General features: G+C 39.6%; 1 protein-coding gene across 1 annotated transcript in view; it reads right to left on the reverse strand.

Annotated features, from left to right (window-relative positions):
- Window positions 1–20556, reverse strand: part of CPNE4 (copine IV) — a 192940-nt gene that overhangs the window by 94782 nt on the left and 77602 nt on the right. The window contains exons 3-4 of the mRNA XM_010562021.1: window positions 7527–7598; window positions 3622–3696 (exon numbers count right to left, since the gene is read on the reverse strand). Coding sequence (XP_010560323.1) covers window positions 3622–3696; window positions 7527–7598 — 147 coding nt within the window. The remainder of the gene's footprint in view (window positions 1–3621; window positions 3697–7526; window positions 7599–20556) is intronic.

Here is a 20556-nt window from a genome sequence, read left to right on the forward strand (position 1 = left end):
CCATCCCACCAGGTGGGGGGAGGTGAGTGAGTGGCTGTATGGTGCTTAGTTGCTGGCTGGGGGTAAACCACGACACCCCCCCTTCAATGCGAAAACAAAGCCTAATTCCTTTCAGAATGAAGGTACAAACAAAAAAATCCTTCAGTATCAATGATGTTTCATAACAACTCAAAAATGATATGTACAAGAAACATTTTATTTCATAGCTATTAATGTTTTCAAAGCTTTGCATTATCTCACAAGACTATCCTTTGGAAGAAGAATAGCAGCAATAAACATTTAATGTTTTGATATTTTAATAATGTTGAAATGATTAATGTAATGCATTTGCTAGTGGTATAATGCACATTGTTCTTTCAGTATGTGCAGCAGTTACACAGTAATAACACAAATACCTGGCTTAAACTTTAAAAATTTAACTACCTCCATTTCTGAGCACCTAGTTTGACACATCTATTAGTACATTAATCTTCAGAGCATGACACATTTTAAAATTCAGGTTTGGGGGTCAAGTCAAAGGTCCCTCAGAAAAGGGCTGAAGTAGCTGAAAGACACTAATAATTTTGAAAATTCTTCAGCAGCAAGACAGGGCATTGAAGGATTTTTTTGTAGTAGTAGTAGTTTAGGACCAGGGAAATATATAAAAAAGCAATATTAGCTTGTATTTTGCAGACATTTGCTGGAGAATCCCAAGCAATGAGAACTGCCTCTCTCAGAACAGGAAAAGCAGTTTTCCTGCTCTAGTGCTTATAATTATCATGGCTACCATAAAAATGTAGCTGCTTGTTATGGTAATTGTGACACAGCTATAAATGCAATAGAACCTTTCCAAAAGTTACTGTTCCACTGTGAATTGTTCTCAGTGGATCTCTTGAAACAAAGATGTGCCATCTGAGCTGACTGGCTTTCAATAAAACATGAAAATGCAGTTATACCTTCCAAACAAGCACTGCAATAAAAAATATAACCTTTATCTCTGCAAAGTCAGTTAACTAAAGGAAACTTTCATACCTGTGACTTTCCTAGTTTTTCACTGAATGTTTCAGCCACCCCTCCAGGAAAAATTGAGTAGGCTTTACTTGTTTTGTGGCTTCTTTAAAACACTGGCAGTTTTATGTGGAGGGAGTAAAAAAAAAAAAACCAAAAAACCCAACAAACATATCCTGCCTGTTAAATTATACCAACAAATTTTGTTTAATCTGCCAAAAATATGTTGTTTACATCTTCTTCCTTAGTGGAGGACACTCATACATTTAAGGACCACAATCTGGATCCTCTTTCAAGGAGTATTCCTTTAAAGGGTGGAGGAGGAAAATTCCTGTCCATTCAAGATACCACGGATGGTAATGGATGGAAAGAATTTAGTTTTTGTTTTATTCTTAAAGCACATCCAGAACCTCCCTCAACCCTTTTATCTGCAAGTTGTGAGACAGTAGGATTCAACTTGCCTTCTGCCACCACCACAGCTACCAGTGCAGGAACCCCTGGGGTTAGAAAGGTGACCCTGTTTAGCAGAGCATGAACGATTGCTTCCACAGGCTTCCTCTGTCATTCAGGAGACTCCAAGGCCAGTTCCTGACCTCAGCCTGCTTCTCTGATGTTACATCCCTCCTCAGGTCTTCGCTTCTCTGAATAGGGAGAGGCACGCAAAACCATGCTTAGGATTTTACAAGATGGGCTCTTCCCAATTCTCTGATTTTTTTTGGACCTTTATATGACACCTGAACACTCATGCTTTTTCACCAGTGGCTGAACTATGCAATTTAAGTAATTTCAAGCCTTAATAACAATAATTACTAATAGTGCCTTGCACCTACTGACGCTGAAGTTCATTACAAGCCATACCAAAAGCCATAGCCTTTTCTAGGGCTACGTCTCTAGCTGGAGGAAATGGAAAGACTTCTTTCAACTGTAATAATCTTCCAGTGATTTTAATCAGCTGAAGACAGGAGTTTTGATTCAGATAATGACACGATGAGTCATTGCTTGAGTTGCACTCTGCATCATCCAGGAATTTTTTATTAGATGAAGCCCACCTTTACTGGACATGTTAAAATAGCAAGAATGACAATATTCTTGCAATATTTCAGAATGATCCTCCTTAACTTATCCCCATAAAGTGTTTCAATCACTCTCTAAAGCTGTTGCCCAGACAACACTGACCTAGCTCAGAAGCACTTTCTGGCAGTATCCTTTTAATTTATACCAACAAGAGCCATAAGCAATCATAATATTTACACAAGATTACATCTTACATGTGTGGAAGAGGAATGACCAAGTGGAGTCCTATTATGTTGTGTATGTCCTTTCCTTTTCTCTAGATATGACAGCATGTGGAACAGGAAGAAACTTGTGTACAACTTTGGAAACGGCATCTAAAACTGGCTGTCTAAAGAGAGGTTGTTAAATCTACATTTTGACACCTAAATAAATTACACAATTCAGAAACACTAAGACTCCAGCAACTCTGAAGGAAGAGGTAATTCATCTTTCAGATGAGAGGCAAATTCAGGCCCTGATCATTTATGATCGTTAATCCTGAGCACAGTAATGTTATTTACCTGTATGTTCTAAATAAATTCTAGTACTATTAATCTTTCTGTGTACTTTCTGCTTGCCTGAGTTTTTCTGGCAGTTTCGACCAAAAATATTATTCATCAGTTAGGGTCTGATTTTGAAACCCTGATGTATCTATCCAAAAGTACTCTCACTGATTTGGTTTTAAGCTACTCGCATGTCAAATGTTTACAACCACACACTTGGACCATCAGAATTGTAAACTTTTGTATAGTGTTTTACCATATGTTTCTAATTAGAAGCAGTTTCATATATAAGGAGGGACTATATACTAATGGTAGATACTGTGATCCAGTATAATTGTAATCATCCGATCTTCAATTATATGTAAAGCCGTATTATCTAAAAAGGGTCATAGTCCTATGACATCTATTAATTATAAAGATATTCCCCAGACTACCACAAATAATTATGTGTCTGCTATTACACTGAAATAACAGAGAGTGTGCCTTACAAGCAGTCATCTGGATTTGTTGGGCTGTGTGTTGCTTGAGGTGCTATATATGTATATATTGCTAAACAACAACGGATATTTTCAGAAAGAGGTAGTCCTTATAATGAAGAGTAGGGTTTGAGTCAGTGGAGAGTTTTCTTATTAAAGAGGGCAAATTTTTAAACAAATATGCAAGAGTCTTTTTCTCACATTCAAGCTACGTTTTGCTGAACAAAATGTATATCATGACTGAGCTGTTATGAAGTTTTCTAGCTTTATTTTAAGATGCTTACTTCAACTATAGCATCTTTGACTACTTACAGAAAGCTCACTTCTCTAAGCACTTCTGATCTGTGGCATTTTAAATAATTAAATTGTCTTCGTTATAGTGTAATTAATTCATCTTGGTTTTAATTAGATTCCCTTGAGGTTTTTTTTTTTTAATTTTAATTACTTTGCAACTTGAGGAAAGCCTCATCATGAACATTCATCTGAAATCTCTGATGTGTTTAATAATATGAGGCAAAAAATATCTGTCGGGGAAAATCTCATCAAATTATATTTACAGGCATTCTTATATCTTTCAGTAAGGTTAATATCAAGCAGCTTACCTTGTCATCCAATTTCCGTGCACTGAATGAAAGTTCAACGTAGTCGTCATTGCCAGACAATTCCTCGGCAATCACCTAAATGGAAAGCTACATTTGAGTTTTGCATGGTGTAATGAAAGGGGAGAAAGATGCCATTTTCCAGCGTGAAGACTGTAGACCCCATTAGGAAACTGAAGTGTGGTACAAGTTCATGTTTCTCTTTGCAATCAGGAAGGGCTAAGAGCATTCAGTGAATACCTTGCTCAGCTGATGGGTGTCACCTTGTTAAGCCTACAAACCTTAATCACTTAGTATCCTGTGACTATGCCTTGTCAATCATCTGTCAATGCACAGACGTCAACATCCACCAGCGATCTCTTTCCTCTGACCACGTACTTTTTTTCCTCAGATAGGACAACAGAGAATTCCACAGTCTCAGTGTCCAAGGGGACAAAAAAGCTATAAAAAAGTTGTATTATTTGGGTCTAAAGCTTAATTATTTTTATGCTGCTTCAGCATCATTTGGCAAGCTAAATGGAAAAAGGAGTGAAGTCACTTGTCATTAGTTGCCATGAAAGGCACATTTACAGTAGGAGAGTTCTCCTGGTACAGTTTTTCTGCAATAGCTACATTGGCAAAACCATTTACTGTAGCCTGAGTCAGAAGAAAGTAACACTAAAATAATGTAGTGTGATTCTTTCAGAAGGCATAAGCTATGCTGATAATGATGCCAGTCACTGTACTGTGCAATGTTCCTAAAAAAAACCAAACCAAACAAAACCAACCAAAATGGCCTTCCTGACTAAGCCATAAAAACGCCTCAGTGAAGAGAAGGTATTAACCAAACGCGGGATATTTCACTGAAAAATGGTCTTTGAAACAAACCACATTACATTCTATGTGACAATTACAAAATCTTTCCCTATTGTAAATGTTCTCTCCAGAGATTAAATTGCCCAAAAGAACCTATTTCCTGGGTGTTTCATACCCACGGCCACACACTTGGCAGCTACATCAGCTCCCCAGCCAGGCTCAGACCGTCTCCACTGCACAGACTCCAGGTCCTTGGGGAGTCGCTGGGACACCCCAACTATTCTTCAAACCGGCTGAAGGCTGCTGAGGTTAGAGCTGCAGTCAGAGCACTGCAGTGTGGGATGCTTTCACTGCCCACATACACAGCTCCCAGTAATTAGCCAGGCTGTCTACAGCCTCAGTAAACTTCAGTATCACTGGTATTTTTTTAAGACCTTTTTTCTTCCTTTGGCAGAAATCAGCTTGGACTCTGCATTGGGCATAACTGGCAGGGTTTTGGTAGCAGGGCTGCAGGGGTGACCTGTGTAGGGAGGCTGTGAACTGCCCTGTGCTGGTCACAGCTGGCTTGGCAGCAGGCGGCAGCTACCAACTGCACCCCAAAACCACCAACCCATCAGAGGGGCATACGGCACCTCTGTGTGAACATATTTAAGAAAGGGTGGCAGCTGCTAGAGGCAGGAGGCACTAAGGAAGGAGCAGTGGGAGGCCTGCGAGGCCACCCCGAAGAAGATCCAGGAGGAGGCATGGAGCAGGGGATGATGTTGGGGACACAGCTGGAGATGCACTCCTGGAACGAGGTGCTCCATGCCAGAGGAGGTACCACCTGCAGGTAAGCCTACACTGGTGCAGGGATGCCCCCAAAGGGACGGTGGCCTGTGTGTAAGAGCTGAGAAAATTAGTAAGAAATGAAGAGCAGCAAAAAAGAAATCACTATGCTCCAATCCTGACCTGTGCCACCCATCACCTCACCAAAGGGACTGAGCATAACATGTAGTGAAGGGAGTGGAGACTATGAAGGGGGCAGGAGACGTGTCTGAACTGAACTTCAGCCCAGGGAAGGGTGAAGAAAGGTGTTTTCCCTAAGAGTTTATCATATTTGTTTCTCAATACCCAGATCAGTAATTAAAAGTTTACGTTAATTGGCAATGAATTAAATTAAGTAAAATTCCCTGAGTCAAGACTATTCTGGCTGTGACACCTCACAGCAGTGAACTGTGGTATTTCCACATGCAAAATATTCACATGCAGCCATGTAGGGACACAGATGCTTAACTGTGCATTGAAGTACCATCACACAGGCACATATGCGGTGTTTCATATGTTTCAGGCAAATGAGAGCCAACTGGAAATTTGGCCCGTAGAGTCTGACACATTTCTCCTCCATGTAGTCTGATGGTTTAAAGGATCATAAGCTGTTTATGACCAACAGTGCTCGGGGATTTGCACAGCAAGTTTCACAAATTTTTAACTGAAAATAATGAACCCTCTCTTACAAAGGTTGACTGACTTCTAACTGGAGAAGCTGAACAATGTTCTGTTTTCATACCACAGCCATATAAATAAAATCGTATTGATGAGACGTTACACAGCCAAAGGGCTAACAAAATTCCAGCAAAACATGCTGAGACACGAACTTTCAAAATCCTATGAAAAACTCATAATTCAGTATGCTGAACAAGTTAGGAAACCAGTATTTGTAACTTCCATACTTGACAGACACCTGGTATGTCCCCAGGTCCAGAAATAACATTTTGACTTATTCTGTTGAGACAGCAAACTTTTCACACAGTAATTTTTGTCTAAGTTCAGTTTTCTCCCATTCAAGTAAAGTCGACTTGCTCTTTAGTACTACTGGCCAGAAGCCAAAGCAAGTAACTAAGGTCCATATTTCATGGTTATCATCCAGTGTTAGGCCAGCAGGGACTATTAACTCATTTTCTCTCATCTTCTGTATATCACAGAGCATTTATTTTTGCCAGACCACACTAGTAACAAGCCTAACAATTTTAGTTGAACTAGAGCATTTGTGTTTTCACAAGACTAAACTCTGTGTCCCTCATAGAACAGGAGGGGGGGTCCAGAACACCACGGGGATGGACGAGATGAAGTATGCCCAGATAATCCCAGCAGACAAACCACACCAAGTTATTTAGGGAGCAAAACTCTCTCCTGGTTCTATTCAGCCAGATGAGCAGGGAATCCCTTTCCAACCCCAGACCAAAAATGAGTTTACCTTATGCATTTAAGCAAATCCCTTCCCAGAAGACATCTAAGAAAGAAAATTCCCTGGGCTCTCAGAAAGCATTATTTCTCACAATCTGCTGTCTCTTCTGTGGCTGAAGGCAGAAAAAAAATCCAAACAATCAAGCCAAAAGAAACCCATCTGGCTAATTGCACATAAAGCAAAAAAATCCTTCTCAACCCCATGAGGCAACAGAGCAGAGGTCCCCAAAGCAGAATATTTTATTATAGTCTTTGTCTTAATGCAGAGCTGCAAATGTCACAAGCATGCTAGGTTCAGTGCAGACAAGCTTGATCTCCCAAACAAGCCAGCAAAGAGAAAGATGAAAGAGAGGTAATACATTGATTTGCAGATTTCAGGATACACATGGGGCTATAACTATCCAGTCCGTAATTGCATTACAACACAGCTAAAATACCTAATCTCATCAAGCTTCTGCATTTGGTGTTGCTGGGTGCGTGTGTGTGTTTTCTGAGTTGGTTTGGTTTTTGGTTTTTTTTTAGAAACTGGAAAAAGCCAAGGGCTGAGAAACATCAGACTCCTTTGTGTGTCAAAGCAGGTCAAAATTAATTTCTGAAGGTTCTAGATCTTCAACTACAAGTAATCAAACAGCACAACTTTCTTGTTGTCATCAAAGTACCTTAGTAGTAAATATGGTGGCTTTTGTACAAATCGTACATTATTTGTTGCCATTTCCTTACAACAAGCATTTGTCAGAAACAGTACAAGTCATCTGATAAATAAACAATTTAAATACATTTCTCAGTCAAGGGTTGTTCTGGTGACTTAGGAGGATGCTTTTAGGGAGAATTAGTCACATTAGATATTTCTAAATAACAGGAAAATAAGAGTGTATTTAAGACTGACTTACTGTTATGGATGACTTCCCTGCTGTGTTCCCATGTTTGAGTAAGGACTTGGAGAGTTTCCTCTGAGAAACAATCTGCACAAAAATAAAAACAAAGGGAAAAAATTAGAATCTGTAGTAAATACGTGGCTTATTGTGATTTCATTTTTATGTTGCCTTTTTTTGGTATCAAGATAATGTCTTAATCCATGATTAGAGTTAGTACAGTAAGACCACAACTGAGAAGAAAGGTTCCCTGGGAAGCCTGCAGACAGGATGCAATGGAAGGACAAGCAGAATGGGAAGAACACAATTCTCCGAGTTGGACAGAATAGTGGAAACCACATCTTGGACTTTCCTTAATTATTGCCATGATTGCAACAGCAGGACAAAAGTAAGCTTTAGACTCAAAAGACAGTAAGAGGGGAGCTGTACACAGCAAATCTATCAGAGACGCCTCCAAAACCCATTTATTTTTATGGGAAATTGAAATCTATTTCAAAGAGAAGGCATTTATTTTATTTCAAAATATCTGCAACTCTAAACTCAGGACAGAAGCAAGCAATCTGCCCCATAGTTTTAGTTCCACAATTGTCTCCTTTGCTTACCAGGTAACAGAGCTCCCCTAGAACTCAGCATTGCGAATGAACTTGTCCATTGACCAATTTATAAATGTACTTCAAAAAAATGTTATCAGAGTGGCACTGACAAAAGATGTTATTTCCCATATCAATAATAATTAAATTTCCCTAACAACCTTGAAACATGTAAAACTAGACCAGTAAAAATATTAGAAAAGGAAAAAAACTTACAATAATGCACAATTAGTAAGCTACAGTGATGTCCTACTATATTAGGTCCTTCTCTGTAAAGTTAATGATGTATTAATGAATTTATTTTTTAATTAGAAAACTGCAAAATGTAGACAGATGTAGAGGTAACTCCAAACACAGCTTAAGAATCACAATTAATATTATATTTAATGTGACAGTACTGCAGCAGGATTGTGCTGCGCAGATACTGAGCAAAAGAATTCTGCTCTAGAAAAAGCCCTAACCTCTGGAAAGCGGCTTTTATACTAGAAACAGTCCTTTCCCACATCCATCATTACTTGGACAACTTCATCTGGATGGCTGATCTGTAACACTTCAAATAAAATGATCCACAAATGGATATCTTTAGCAAAATATGTGGAAGTATTAGTTGTAAGAGAAGCAATCATCAAGAGAAAAGAATGGCTCCAGGCCCTTCATTAGAATCCTGGGCATCATACACGTCAGTAATAAACCACATCAGTAGGTAATGGCCAGAGCCAGAGGAGTGTGCAATGCGAATTCATGGGCAGGCAAAAACGATGCTGTGAGACAAGAGTGAATAGTACGTAAATTTTAGCCATGGGGAAACATGTTTGTCCTGCCCATCAATTTGCTGAATTAAACAGGAAAAAAAAGGAGCACCTCAGATTATCCTCAGCTACTGTCATGACAAAGGCAGCAGGACAGAAGCAAGTCTTAAATGGGCTTTAAATGTGAGATAGGAGAGCCATCACAGGGCTGGACAGGACATCCAGAATCACTCTGTCCAGCTTCTTGGTCCTAATGCAGGACTGGTTACACCGGGGTCAGCCATACCTGACAGATGTGTGCCTAATCAGTTCTTAAAGATATCCAGAGGTGGAGGGAAACACCCTCCACTGGCAACTTATTATGGTGTTCATTATCCTTACTGTAACTATATTTTCCTAATAGCTAACTCAATTCTCTGCAGTTTAAGCCCATTATTTCTGTATAATGCACCATGAATAAATAAAACAAACCTTTTCCCTTCCTCTTTCAGGCAATCTTTATATCTGAAGACTAATATCAACTCTCCACAGTCTTCTTCAGACTACAGAACCCAAGTTTGTTCTATCTTTCCTTTTTGACCAAATTTTCTAGCCCTCAAACCATTCTCGCTGCTCTCTGCTGAGACCTCAGGGACTGGTCCGTATCCTACTCTTAGAGTAATGCTCAAAATTGGACATAATACTCCCGGTCCTTCTATGCAAGAAGAGCTTGTGTCTTGCAAGCTATGCTACCCATACACTCCAGAATTGCATTTGACTTAAGAACACCATGATACTGTTAACTAATGTTCATTTTATGACCATTTCAGATTGCCAGCTGTTTCTTACCCTGCATTTTTGCAGCTGGCTATTACTTAAGTGCATAATTTAACATTCGTCCTTTTTGGACTGCCTTCCACAAACCAGCCTGCTGCCATCATCTCACTCACTTTTCCAAATTAACTTTTGGATTTCACCACTAGTATCGGTCAGTGGCAACAACAGACAGGAGTACAGGTAAGATGACCAGTACTTCCAGGATTCAGATGTCCTTTTTCTTCCCTATGATCTTGGAAAGATTATTTGCTCTGACCCCTTAAGTCACTCATACCTCTGTTTTCTTGCCAGCTAAACAGGTTCAAGTACAAATTGTTGCGCTCCTGTGAACTGTGAGGTGCAATTTAAAAAACCTTGTTTGAGATTCTCATATGGAAGGTAATACAGAAATAAAACAGATTATTCTTAATAGATAATTAAACTATGGGTGCTGTACCAACCAGACAATGAATTATGGCAGCTGGGGAACAGGGCCCATTTATCTCTATGACCTCTCCCCCTTCCCCAAGACGCACAGATAACTTTGTAAAATACATTAAGCTCTTCCACTGAAAGGGGTGGGTATTGTGTACCAGAAACCTTTTCAGATATGTTACATATAAATACCCCCCAGTATGAGAGGATGGGAACCTGTCCTTCAGCTAGCCTCCTTTACACACAGCAAGACTTCTCTCCCTGAACTACCCAAATTCGTACAGCCCCCTTTGCTGCTTTGGAAAGCATCCCAGCTTTCAAAAGGCATCAAGCAGACAGAAACCTGAAACTTGGGAGCTCCCATGCAGGTGGCAGATAGGCGGCTCACTGTTCCAGAGAAGATAATTTATTCTGACATTCTCATTAGTAGATCGCATTAATAAGATTCACCCTCTAAGCCATTAGCATCATTGTGACATAGTAGGCACTCTGCATATGTAAATATGTGTGTTTGGGTGCACCCGTTTACCTGTTGTTAATTAAGTGGCCAGTAAAATGAATCTTGCATCTGGCAACAATGTGCCAACATCATTGCCTCAAACTGTAATTAGCAATTTAGGATCTGCAGACTATCGTTGCAATAACTGTCAGGGAATCTATTTTCCTTAGCAGTAAATTGCCCTTTTTGTTTGTGCACTGTACAAACCAGCTCTCATTGGTTGAAAGAACCACTTCTAAAGAAACTGCCATCAATTATGTATCACATTTATTGTTTATGTATCAGTGTGAATCTTCTTCTGAACATTATCATAAAAAGCATTTGCTGACCTGATTGCCAGACAGCAAATCCTAAACAACAATAATTCGAGGGCCTAGAAAGCATTTGTCTAAGTTCAGAGTTACAGAGATAGCTGAACTGGCAAAATGGCTTACAAGAAGGTAATTAACTACAGGTCTTCCATTTGTCAAGAGTCTTTGGTTTGACTCCTGCTTCAAAAACTTGCAATTTAGAACTTCAGAGAAAAAGGTGCTTTGTCCAAAACTGATGTGAAGTGCAGAAAGTAAATGTGTCTCTCCTTTCTAAAACACAGATAGTAGAATACAGTTCAGCACTATTAAACCTCATTACATTTCCAGAACATGTTTCTTCATGAACATTTTATTAGAAGCATAGCCTACCAGTGAACAAATGGATGTAGAAACTTCTGAGATTTAGGAGGTGAGGCTAAGAGACTTAGGAAGTGAAGTTTATTTGCAACTACAGCCCCATATAAACTATCACCCAGTTTTGCTCTGAGACAGCCCATGTCCAAGAAAACATATACTGAATATGTTTGCAAGAGGTAGGAATAGGAACAGACTGTAAAAGCCACTACTCTGTTTTAGAAAGGGAGGATATGCACATGAAGTGATTCCTATTTATCAAATATGCAATTCTCCCAACAGAACATCATCTCAACTAGATTTCTGGGCTGCAGTGCTAAGGGGTATCAGCTCCGTGGCAAGATGGGGGTGGGAAATTCCCTTGAAGATGATCTTAATTTGCCTTATTAAGTACAAGCCCAAATAGGTTAAGGACAGATCTGAACAGATGATCAATATTGCTGGATTCACAAGTTGCCATTTGATCCTATTTCCAATTTAAGATATATAAAAGGTGCTTTGCTTTTTTTTTATTTTAAAAGTATGAACAGATGCAACATTTTGGATAAAAGGACCGAGGCACTGACACCAGCTGTGTACAGTGCATTGCTCAGCAGTCACTCGGAGACAAGGACTCTGATGAAGGTTTACTCTCTCCTATGTCTGAGTTGTGACTAATCAGCACTGTCTAAGATGAGCTGTGAAATATAATGACCTATTTTACCTGGGTTGTTTAAGAACCTTTTAAAATATATTTCTCTACGTGGTCCTTCCTTAACCAAATATAGGGGTAACTTTCAATATTATCATACAGAATTCCCAATGCTTATAAATCAAACTAACAAGAAAATTTCATTATGGCTTTTTAACCTAGTGATTTAGCATTGGCAGGAACAGATAAATCCCATATATCATACTGAGAAATCCTGTTTACATTGACAGCTGGGGCTGGTCCAAGTTCTTTTGACATCATTCACTCAGTTTTGCAAGATGCCACCCTGAGCCAGAGGCCTGATGGTCACACTCCACATCTCCTCTGGGATCAGAAAGCTGTGTGGTTTTTATTTACTTGCTTCAATTAAATTGACTTGTATAATATCTAGCTCTGGACATAACACCAACATGCTTTTGTTAAAGGCTTCTTGAAACGTCCATGGATAATAGCCATAGCTCCTTTTCTATTTATGAGCTATGACACTTGGCTTTTGTTAACTCTTGTGACACGACATGTGAACCACTGGTCTCCAATTTTAACAGAACCAAGGACTGGGGAAATGGTCTCCTTAGTGACATGTAAGAATGTATGCAACTTAGTTTTGTGGTTACAAAACTAGAAGATTAGGACCATTCTAAATAACTCCTTCAATGTCTGAAATTCTTTATTCAGACTGGCCTCTTCTGCCCATTGGACTTTCTTACAGGAACCCCAAATTTACTTATTTAGACAGCCAGGTTAAGCACAGATTTCCCTCCACAGTACACAACTTGAAGATGTCTTTGTATCTCTTCCTTGACAGCTGGGATAGTCAGACAAATAGCTTTACCTGAACAATCACTTCCCAGCACCTCTCTTAATTATTCTCAAGATGTGTTATTCCTGTTATATGGACTTGCAGAGTTGCTTAACTTTCTTCTAGCAGAACCAACTCTTTTCAGGACTGTAAAAAGCACCTAGTCACATTATACTAGCATTTTTCCCTTGATCCAAATGCCTTTTACACAGACTGAATCTTCACTGTCAAATGCATTCACTTGCCTGGTGCAGAGCCCTTGGTGCCACACACAATTCAACCTCAAATCCGGAGAAGCAATCTCCCACCAAACAGCAGTGGTACATGCAGAAACAGAGTGTTTTTCTAAACAGCATCTCCCAGAACTGTGTTGATACATCAAGGAAAGAAAAGTAGCTATCGTGCTCTTTCCAAACACGTGTCTCTTGAATCTCTCACTGACCCTTGCAAAAATCTGCAAATTCTTCTCTAGGTGTCTAAGTGCCCTTCAGTGGATGTTGATCCCTGATCAGCTCTGTGGCTTGATGGGGCTTCTAACTCAACAAGCATTACTTCCCCCCCCCCCCCCCCCCACTACTTCAATTTGTATCTTTCCAAATTGCAGTTGAACTACCTCTCTAGCTGCAGAATGACCACTGTAAGCTCTCAGGCTTGTCCATGATTTTGGCATCACATTAGCCCATGCACCAGTGTACAGCTTAAGCCTTACGAACATTCCAGTTGCTTTTGGACTGCTAACCCACACACCTTTAGCTGTGATACTACCTACTGATAGTCTACTGAACCTCTCTGAGCTAATCTCATCTTTTTGCTCACACTATGCATGTGCTCCCCAAGTGGCGTATTTCACTAAGTTATCACCATCTTTTTTTAAACATGGCACTACTTTGTTCACAATGGTGTGTACATCTCCCTGTGGTGGTGGTTGTGAGGCCAACTTGGAAGGACATTCTGCCCAAACTGCACTTCTCTGTGATATGATTTACATTCCACAGTACCACAGCTCTGCTTCCTCCACCCTCCTTAAACTTCAGCAAGGGCTAATTCTGTGCCCTGCAGTTGTCTTTCCCAAGCATTTTGCCTCAGTTATTAGTTATGATTTAGTGTCTTAAGATGGGCTCAGTTAATACCCCAAACTGACAAGACTGAGTCTTCAACCTTACATCATCAGCCTTCCATATTTTCTCAATGTAGAAAAGTGAACAAACATGTTCCTTTTCAAAGGGGAGTCTTTAAATCCCTGTAATATAGTGTCAGTTTTCCTCCAGTTTAACTAATAGCTACTAACACATTAAATGCTTCAAACCCACTTTATAAGAAGTCTGTCTCTATCTTACGGTAATCCTCTTTGCTTGCACCCCACTGCTTGTAGAGAGAGGATGAACGTTATTTAAGCCTTCTTAAATGTCTTCCACATTTTTGGGGAGGAACCACTGTGTTGGTTATTTCAATCACTAGTTTGTTGGGTTTTTTTGCTTGTACCATGTTGTGCTCAGCATTGCTTGAATTCAAAAAGTGAGAGAAGTACTTGTGAAATTTCAGCCTCCAAGTTGAGACTGCTCAGCACTGTACAGCAATGTGCCTTTTTAAAGTAACAGTTGACTTGAATGAGTTTTTCAGAGCCTCCTGAAGGTACAGCTTTTTGAATTGTTTGCTACAAAAGGTGCTAAAATGCACAGCTGGCCTAACCTAAAGCATCTTTTATCTGAGTTCTGTTCCTTTCTTGACAAGCAATTGCTTTCTTGCCAAGTTGGGGCAGTGATTTTAGCACATACAATTAAAATGGCTTGACTGTTTTTCCAAAATAATTTTTATCCTCAGTGTATAGCAAGAGAAGGATTCTGTGATATGTAAAACTCAGGACATAACCATATCAAAAGTATTTACTAGCTATGATACACTTACTCTTAAGTTCTCCCCTTCTTGCATAAAAATAAGTACAACCCTTAAAGCACCTTCTTCACAGCTACAAAATCTCCCAAGTGAAGGACTGTAATACTTTCACGATATTGCTGCAAGTAGAATGATACAACCAGAGTGGCTAGACAAATGATTGGAGATTTAACATTTGTGAAATGTATCTTGAAGCTTGTCAGTTAAAATATTAGTGCACTCTTAGTTTAATCCATTCAAGTAAAATACTCTAAGCTTTTGAACACCCACAAATAAAATGACAGACTTTACTGACATTTCACCAGTGTGGGTAAATGACTGATTAAGCAAGGGCAGCAGAACTGAGGTAGCTCTGGCTCACAATGTAAAAACTCTCTCTCCTTCTTCACATGTTCATCTTTAGCCTGTTTTTTGACAAAGCAAGATTTGTATAACTCTGATGTGCTTCTGTCTGTCTTGCTATCTATCCTCCCCCAACCACTTTTGAACCCACCAAATAACTTCCATGAATGGTGGCAGATAGTCAAAGATGCATCAAGCATGCTAGATTTCAACATGAAGAGAGACCACACAGCAGGTAGATGCCAGTGACCTTACTCCACCCTCATGAAAAAAAAGTTTTGGGAGATGAGTTCACCTCTACACAGATACCAAGAAATCCTTGCAAGAGAACAAGTTCAGATGCATATGTCCATAATGAAGAAAGTTTCATTCTATCTAACTGCTCACATAATTCTTGTTTCTTGGTAGAGCCAGTTTCATTGCTATAATCATCCTCTCTGTACATATGATACTTTCTTTACCATACTCATCACCCTTCAAGATTTCTTTTGTTCTCTATAGTACTGATCAGCTCACAGTCTATTTATCACTGAATTACACCTATCTCTGTCTTTGTTTAAGACCTGTACCTGAAAATAGTCAATCAAAACAGAACACTGAGAAAAACAGATATCCCTATCACAAGAGGCAATAACGTTATTACAGGAAATAGCTTATCAATAGCATAAAGGGTCTTTGAATTTAATTAGTATGTAGTGTAGCAGCCCTATTAGAAGTAGTCCTAATAATAACTCATTATAATAGCAAACTAAGTTTCAAATTACTTTTCTAAAGACTGCTACAGTAATTCATACAAAAAGATTAAGTATGTGAAAACAAAGCAGTACAAACTGTACAAGTAATTCCATTAACTTTGACTGGCAAGATTCATGTAGAACTGAAAAATCTTACAGCTTCAGAGAACATGCTGCAGTGGCAAACCAAGAGCTTCCTGGGGATAACTGAGGTATTTAAATGGTTAGATAAGTTAGGGGAAGTGCTGTGTTGATGATTTGCTTGTGCTCTAAGTCCACCGTGGTAGAAAATTACATTCATATCTAGTAAAGTACATTATTCATCCCACTAATGAATTGAGCAACTTCATTTGGAGGAGATCAAAGGCCAAGTATTTAAAGGTATTTAGATACCTAAGGAGGCATACAGACATCTAATGAGATTTAGGAATTCAAACACCTTGAAAAAACTGGTCCTATGTCTTTTGCACTACAGAAGCAGTCAATAGTCTATTAAACAAATATTCTTGTACAGACTACTTCAATTTAATTAATTCAGGTGCACTCATGGCTCTTTTAGCCTTTCTACAATTCAAGAGCAAGGGGATTTACAATGGCTGAAACTGAACTAATAATCAGTCAGCATTTTCAAGTGCATAATCTGCTAATGGCATACATTATTAAAAGCATGCAAGAAACAATACGCATTACTGAGAGGAAGATTTTCAATATAATTTGTATATAAATGCATGTATGGGAAATATTAAATCTCTAAATAATTAATACTTGAAAAGGTTTTTGGCAGGAAAAGATTTACACCTCTGCAGTTTTCTTTACTTGTGCTACTAGTTGAGCAAGTAAGGGAGTTGTGTATTGTAACAATATTTTAAGACTTCTGTAAATTAAAAGAAACCAAACAAGGAATGGAATCACAAATTTGAAAATGGCAAAGATCACCTGTGGTAAGGAATGAAAGAAAAGCCACAAAGGCTATTCCCATAATGCAGAGCTGGGATGGTTCACAGCATTTAAGAAGTAACAACTTTACTGGTTCCTATAATTTAATGATGTGGCAGGCAGAGCTAAGCAGTAATCAAGAATGTCTTGGCAATGTAAGTTTGTTTAGTTCTCATCAGAAAATGATTATTCATTGAAATAATTTTTATGAATTCTTAAAGATCAGGCTGAGACTTCTGGGTAAAACTTCAGAGGAAAGAAGTGTTCATAAGCCACCTTCCTGATACAATTCCTGTGTGGTTAAGAAGTTAACTTTGGCTATTAGAAAGTTTGAGCCCTTACTGTACTAAGTGATGCAATTTCAATGTTTTATAAAGTTTATGGAATATATAACTGAACAATTCCAATAAGAGAGCTTTAGAGAGGCTCAGAACACATGAAGGCACTAAAACATAAGCAGAAAAGGACTTAGGTTTGGGGTTTTGTTATCCCAGCTAAATACCATGAAAATTAGGCTATCAAATTTCAGACAGTGTTTGTCCATCTAAGATTTTTTTTCCCCATTGTTTTCTGATGAACAAAAAAACCCAACCCACTATATAAAAACATAATAAATCCACCTCCTGCCTCTTGAAACAAACAATCATAGTTTTTGTAAGCAACTAAAAAGCAACAGAAATACAAAACCTTCAGTGATTAGATGGGGATTCAGCTGGAAGTGATTACTCTGGGTGAGTGGAGTGCCTGAACACTTTCCTTAGGGATGAGGAAAGGGAAAAACAAAGCGGAAATGGAAGGGGAAGAATTTACTCTCCTTAGTTACAGACAACATCTGTAAAACCTCAACCAAGGATGAACTGACTCATAGCACCTAAACACCTATATGAAAGCAAGAGGTCATCTTTATACTGTGGTGCCCCAAAATGGCAGTTAAAATGCTACTGCTTGTGATTTCATTACCTGTCACTTCAAAGATACATAGGTGCATCTGCTTGCCAGTGCCTATGCAAAGAACAGCAACTATTTAGAGTGAACTGAAGACCTAGAAAACTAGTGGGCAGATGCTATTAGTCCCTTACTCCCAAAGCAAGACCAGCTATGGCTAAGTCATCCCTGCTTTGTTTACTTCTGGTTTGCCAGTTCAAACTTTCTTTTGCCACTTGAAGGCTACGACAAGTATTTGTAAATGTTTCCACATAACACAGGAGTGAGGGTTCACTACACCTCCACTTTTCTCTGGTCTTGCCAGAGGTAGGCAAACTCTAGGGACAGGAAGCCATTGCTATTGTGAAGGTGGCAAAGCATGGGACAAAGCCCAGAGAGGCTGTGACACCTCCATGCTTGGAGACATTCAAAATGGGACTGGACAAGCCCCTGAACAAGCTGCTTAGAGCAGCAGACTGAACTAGAGACTCCAGAGGTCCCTTCTGACTTAAATTACTTTATGATTTTAACAGGAAGAGCACACATTCCCAGGTGTCTATGCTACCTCCTTGCGCGGCATTTCAAGTAAATTGCACTAAACTTTCCCTCCAATTTCAGTTCTTCATTAGGATCACACCCACTGTTCTGTCACAGTTTAGTCTCCGCTTCCAGCCTCACACAGGTTTCTCAATCATATCTTCCTCAAAGTTATTTCATGTGGGATGAAATTATCCAGACTCAGCCTTGAACTCAAGAATTAACAGATTTTTATCAGAACAAGTTGGTTGCATGCTCCAATTCTGATAAGAAATGTCCTCCAGGTAGGAATTCTGTGCACAGATAGCTAAAATTAGGGTAAAAACTAGAAAAGTTAACTTTGCTAGAATTCATCTGCTCTTTCTATAGCTATATTCCTAAACCAAGCCAAAGATAAAACCTTAACAACTTCTTTCACAAATGTGTCTGGATAAAGGATGTTTCATGCTCTGCTGTGTTTTAGAGGACAACACTGCTAAAAAAAAAAGCGTCCCATAATTTCACAGATACGCTTCAGATTCAGAATATTTGTGAGGTTACAAGCACAACACAGTATAGTTTCCTTGCTTAAGTAGCTACAGTATGACTGTACAACTTAATTGTTAAAAAATAGTATTATTAGGTGTTACTTTTATGCAGTTACTTAGAAATAAACTGTAAAATGAAAAATAACATATTTTAAAAATGCATAGTTTTTAATTATGCATCTTAACCTACTATTTAACAATGCCACTTTATTTAAGTAATACAGCATGGACAGCTTAATTCACTGGAGTATGGTACATGCTTTTGATGTAAAGTTCCTTAAGAAACTTCATTTTATAAACCACATGTAATTGCAGACCATGTTTTAAGATGATGCTACTAACTGAGGAAAATGTATTTGCACTTTCAACTTTAGTACCTTCTCTAATATTTTAGGGCTTGTTTGATCTGACTATCATTTCAATTGTACAGAACATATTTGTTAACATTCTGCAAATTGGCACATTACCAGGACACTCTGAAGAAGCTGGGAAACCGGAATGTAGAAAGAGCCTTTCTGAGTGGCAGGAACAGACTTTTAGTATTTAAAAACACACCAAAAAATTCCTCCCCAAAACCTTGCACTAAGCCTTTTCCCACTCAAACTCATCAAGAGATAATCTACTATTGTTTTATTTAAAAGGGCAACTTTTGAGCATGATGGACAAAACAAACCACTTCAAGGAAATATCTCTATTTCACACATTGACATTTTCTTAATTGCACTCAGCAGGTATCTATCCACAACAATTTGTTCTACTGTGTTTAAATACTGTGGCACATAAAATGCCTGTTGATGCATCTACTCTTCACATCCAGGTATAACTGACTACGTGCCAGGATGCTGCTAATCACAGTATTTACCAGTAGAGGCATAGAATCATAAAATGGTTTGGGTTGGAATGGACCTTAAAGATCATCTAATTCCAACTCCCCTGCCATGGGCAGGGACACCTTCCACTAGACCAGGTTGCTCAAAGCCCCATCCAGCCTGGCTTTGAACACTACCAGGGATGGGGCATCCACAACCTCTCTGGGCAACCTATTCCAGTGCCTCACCACCCCCACAGTAAAGAATTTCTTCCTTACATCTAATCTAAATCTACCCTCTTTCAGTTTAAAGCCATTGCCCCTTGTCCTATCACTACACTCCCTGATAAAAGTCCCTCCCTGGCTTTCTTGTAGGCCCCCTTTAGGTACTGGATGGCTGCTATAAGGTCTCCCTGGAGCCTTCCCTTCTCCAGGCTGAACAATCACAACTCTCTCAGCCTGTCCTCACAGGGGAGGTGCTCCACCCCCCGATCATCTTCATGACCCTCCTCTGGACTCACTCGAGCAGGTCCATGTCTTTCTTATGTTGGGGGCCCCAGAGCTGAACGCAGTACTGCAGGTGGGGTCTCAATGAGAGCGGAGCAGAGGGGAATAATCCCTTCCCTTGACCTGCTGGCCTCGCTTCTTTTGGTGCAACCCAGGATACACTTGGCTTTCTAGGCTGCCAGTGCACATTGTCGGCTCATGTCCAGCTTTTCATCCACCAGTACCCCCTAGCCCTTCTCTGCAGGGCTGCTCTCAATCCCTTCATGCCCCAGCCTGTATTTGGGCTTGGGATTGCCCTGACCCATGTGCAGGACCTCACACTTGGCCTTGTTGAACTTCATGAGGTTCACGTGGGCCCACCTCTCAAGCCTGTCAAGGTCCCTCTGGATGGCATCCCTTCCCTCCAGCGTGGTGACCGCAGCACACAGTTTGTTGTTATCGGCAAACTTGCTGAGGGTGCACTCAATCCCACTGTCTACATTGCCAACAAAGATGTTAAACAGCGCCGGTCCCAACACCGACGACCCCTGAGGAACACCACTCATCACTGCTCTCCATTCGGACATCGAGCCATTGACCGCAAGACTTTGAGTGTGACCATCCAGCCAATTCCTGAT

This window comes from Haliaeetus leucocephalus, unplaced genomic scaffold, assembly GCF_000737465.1.
Source record: "Haliaeetus leucocephalus isolate CR32 unplaced genomic scaffold, Haliaeetus_leucocephalus-4.0 Scaffold153, whole genome shotgun sequence".
Lineage (NCBI taxonomy): Eukaryota > Metazoa > Chordata > Aves > Accipitriformes > Accipitridae > Haliaeetus > Haliaeetus leucocephalus.